This window comes from Lissotriton helveticus, chromosome 7 (assembly GCF_964261635.1).
Source record: "Lissotriton helveticus chromosome 7, aLisHel1.1, whole genome shotgun sequence".
Lineage (NCBI taxonomy): Eukaryota > Metazoa > Chordata > Amphibia > Caudata > Salamandridae > Lissotriton > Lissotriton helveticus.
The window spans coordinates 194797435-194800347 of NC_136068.1; the positions used below are offsets into that span (position 1 = coordinate 194797435).

The following is a 2913-nucleotide window of genomic DNA, read 5'->3' on the forward strand; positions in this document are numbered from 1 at the left end:
GGCTTATATCGCTGCTCCCTTGCAGCTGATAGGGCAATGGCAAAGCCATAGAAACAAATCGTAAACAAAGGTGGTATGAATGAACCAATGTTAGCACACGGTAAAGATTGCCGAGATTGACTCAGCGAATCGGATCCTTTGGCTCTGGCCAATAACTGAAGGGTTGACAATTAACAACTGTTAACACCTTCCGCAAAAGGGTCTTAAGGACTTTTAAGTCCCAGAGGACATTAATGCTTAAGTAAATGTTCTTCTCTGAGAAAAAAATACCCCTAGTCATTCACATATGTTGGCCTAATTGAAAGTGGGAGAATAAAAGAAGGGGTTCACCACAGTAGAGGTGTTTACTTACCAGACTATGGAAATACAACATGTTACAATTGATTCACATTTTTGGCGGGGTAATTGCACATGAAAATCCCAACATTAAAAGAATGAAACTATTACTGTTTGTCAAATATACCCAATCATACAACTTGAGGTCGTTTTATCCTGCATGGGCATTATCCTTTCATCCCAATTAGATCTATAACTTTCTAAAAAGTAAATACGTTTGGATTATAAATATTACTCAACTAAGTGTTGACATGGGAAGAGATCTGCCTTTTATTCCCTGAAAATAAGTTATGTAGAACCCTTTTTCATTTTAAACACAATATACAGCAATAAATAGTAAGAATAAAATATTACTTGATACAACCTGAAAATAGGAAGACATTACAAAAGTATATCTGAAAGAAAAATATCCCAGTTCTTCCAAGGGCTGTCCACTGTGCCCAGCTGTCAACTGTGCACTGCATTAACTGAGCTAGTAGTTAAATACCAAACCTGATGTAAACACTCAAATGGGTTGCATTTAACATATAAGGATACCTGAATATTTAATTGGGTTCTTATTAGGTGGCAATATTTCAAAGAACCCCTGAGTCCTCGCAGCGTTCTTCGCATGAGATAATGTTCAATTTCTTCAGGTCAGAATGCTTTCCGATGCGACCGGTTTGCATGTCCGTGAATGACTGCCAGGCCCTTTTGCTCAAAGATCTGAACTTCATCACAAAGTTCTCATTGGTCACCAGGTAGACCAAGGGATTGATGGCGCTGTTCATGCAGGCCATGCCGCGGGTCAACTGGTAGGCCAGATAGATGTTCTTGGACGTTCTTGTGCATGTCCCTCGAAGATGCCAGCGTCTGGCCAGCAGATTAAGGTTACGAAACAAGTGGTATGGGAAGAAACAGACTGAGAACAAAATCATAACTATGACAACAAGTTTTATGCTTCTTCTCTTTAGAGTTGCATCCACGCTTTGGTTCTTTGCCAGAACAAACAGGACATGCGAGTAGCATCCAAGGATGATCAGAAATGGCATTGCAAACCCTGTAACCATTATGGTGAAACTGTAAGGTAAGTATTTGTCCAGACTCTCGTTGCCGGTTGAGTCATAGCAGTGGGTGGCATTCTCGTTGCTTTTTTTGAACAGCAAATCAGGAACGATCTGAATAAACACCCAAGCCCACACCGAAGCGCTGACGAAGACTGCGCATCTCTTGGTGTGGAACCGGCCAATCATTCTCATTGGATGGACAATGCCAAGGTAGCGCTGGATGCTGATGCAGGTCAAGAAGCCAATGCTAGCATAGAGGTTTGCATTGAAGAGGCAACGCGTCACCCGGCAGAATCCTAGGCCAAAGGTCCATTTGCCCCCATTGATATAGTAGGAAGCCAGGAAGGGCAGAGTGATGACGTAGAGCAGGTCAGCGACTCCGAGGTTGCACACCAGCACATTGAGGCTGTTCCACCTTTTCCAGTTCTTGCACAAATTCCACAAGCCCAATCCGTTGCCAAGGATGCCAACCAGGCACACACTCAAGTAGACAGTTGGCAGGTAGCGGTAGGTGAAGCCCCTGTCTACCTGGCATTCCCGCAGGCTGTAGTTGGAGTCCAATGAACTGAGAGGCGGATCCATTGGTTCTTCTAGGTCCATCGTTGCAATAAATTGTGTCGACAACCAGGCAACCTTCCGATCCCCACTGAAGCATCGGCCAAAAATGTGAATTCACTCCACGCTTCTTCCAACCATGACTGCTCCTCTTGAAGGACGACGTTCACGGTTTTGCTCGGTCCCAAAAGCATAACATTTCAGCCTGAAATTTCCACTCTGTGGGAGCTTTGGAAAGAGCCTTTTTTGTCCATAGTGGCTTTAAAAAAAGCAAGGATTTCGTCTGTGAAGTCACTCCCAGTGAGACGCCTCGTAAATCCTGCCTTTATACGTCCCATTTTAGACTTTTTCGTCTCATAGCTTCATGAGTTCAGTTTAGAAACATTTCCGCACATTTCCCAGCACTGTATTTATTTATCCTTTGCACAGCCCAGTGTTTACTCTCCAGCCACGAAGTTAGTCTGCGTTTATTCTCTGCTTGAGACTGTAAATTCGGTGCCTCGTCTTGTGCGCGTGAGGAACGTCCCGCCCTGTCCCTGGATCAACATCGAGGCCTTATCTGTTGGCACGGGCCCTCGACCGGGTGTTCTGTCGTTTGCCCTGGTGCAGAGTTCACTTTTATTTCTACGCCCTTCCTACTGCACCCCTGTCAAAACAGAATCAATAACCACACGGCAGTACGTCATAAGGAAGGAATGGCTCCATTAGTCACGTGGCTTTCCTTCGACACACTTGAAGGCTTAGATCAGGATTCAGAAATAGAACAGTTGGGAGAGACGTTTGGCGACAATGTTGCCAATGAGGAAGTGGTATGTGAATTAGTATGGCTTCTTGTGGTGTTTGACGGAAGAGACACACCTCTTCTGAAGTTTTTGTGTGGTCTGGCTGGATTTACTCTCAGACCTCGTTTTGCTTCCTGACCTATATATGGGTTTCAGGTTGTTAACATTTATAGATGGTTTCACATGTTGCACAT

At 44.3% G+C, this 2913-nt stretch overlaps 1 protein-coding gene across 1 annotated transcript; it reads right to left on the reverse strand.

Annotated features, from left to right (window-relative positions):
• Positions 1 to 582: 582 nt before the first annotated feature.
• LOC144766695 (P2Y purinoceptor 1-like) lies at positions 583 to 2542 on the reverse strand. Its single transcript, XM_078650464.1, has one exon. The coding sequence runs from the start codon at positions 1980 to 1982 to the stop codon at positions 912 to 914; it is 1071 nt and encodes a 356-aa protein (XP_078506590.1). The 5' UTR covers positions 1983 to 2542; the 3' UTR covers positions 583 to 911.
• Positions 2543 to 2913: the final 371 nt, after the last annotated feature.

Excerpts from the sequence above, each read along its gene's own strand:
- LOC144766695 (XM_078650464.1), bottom strand. The coding sequence starts at position 1,982 with ATGGACCTAGAAGAACCAATGGATCCGCCTCTCAGTTCATTGGACTCC.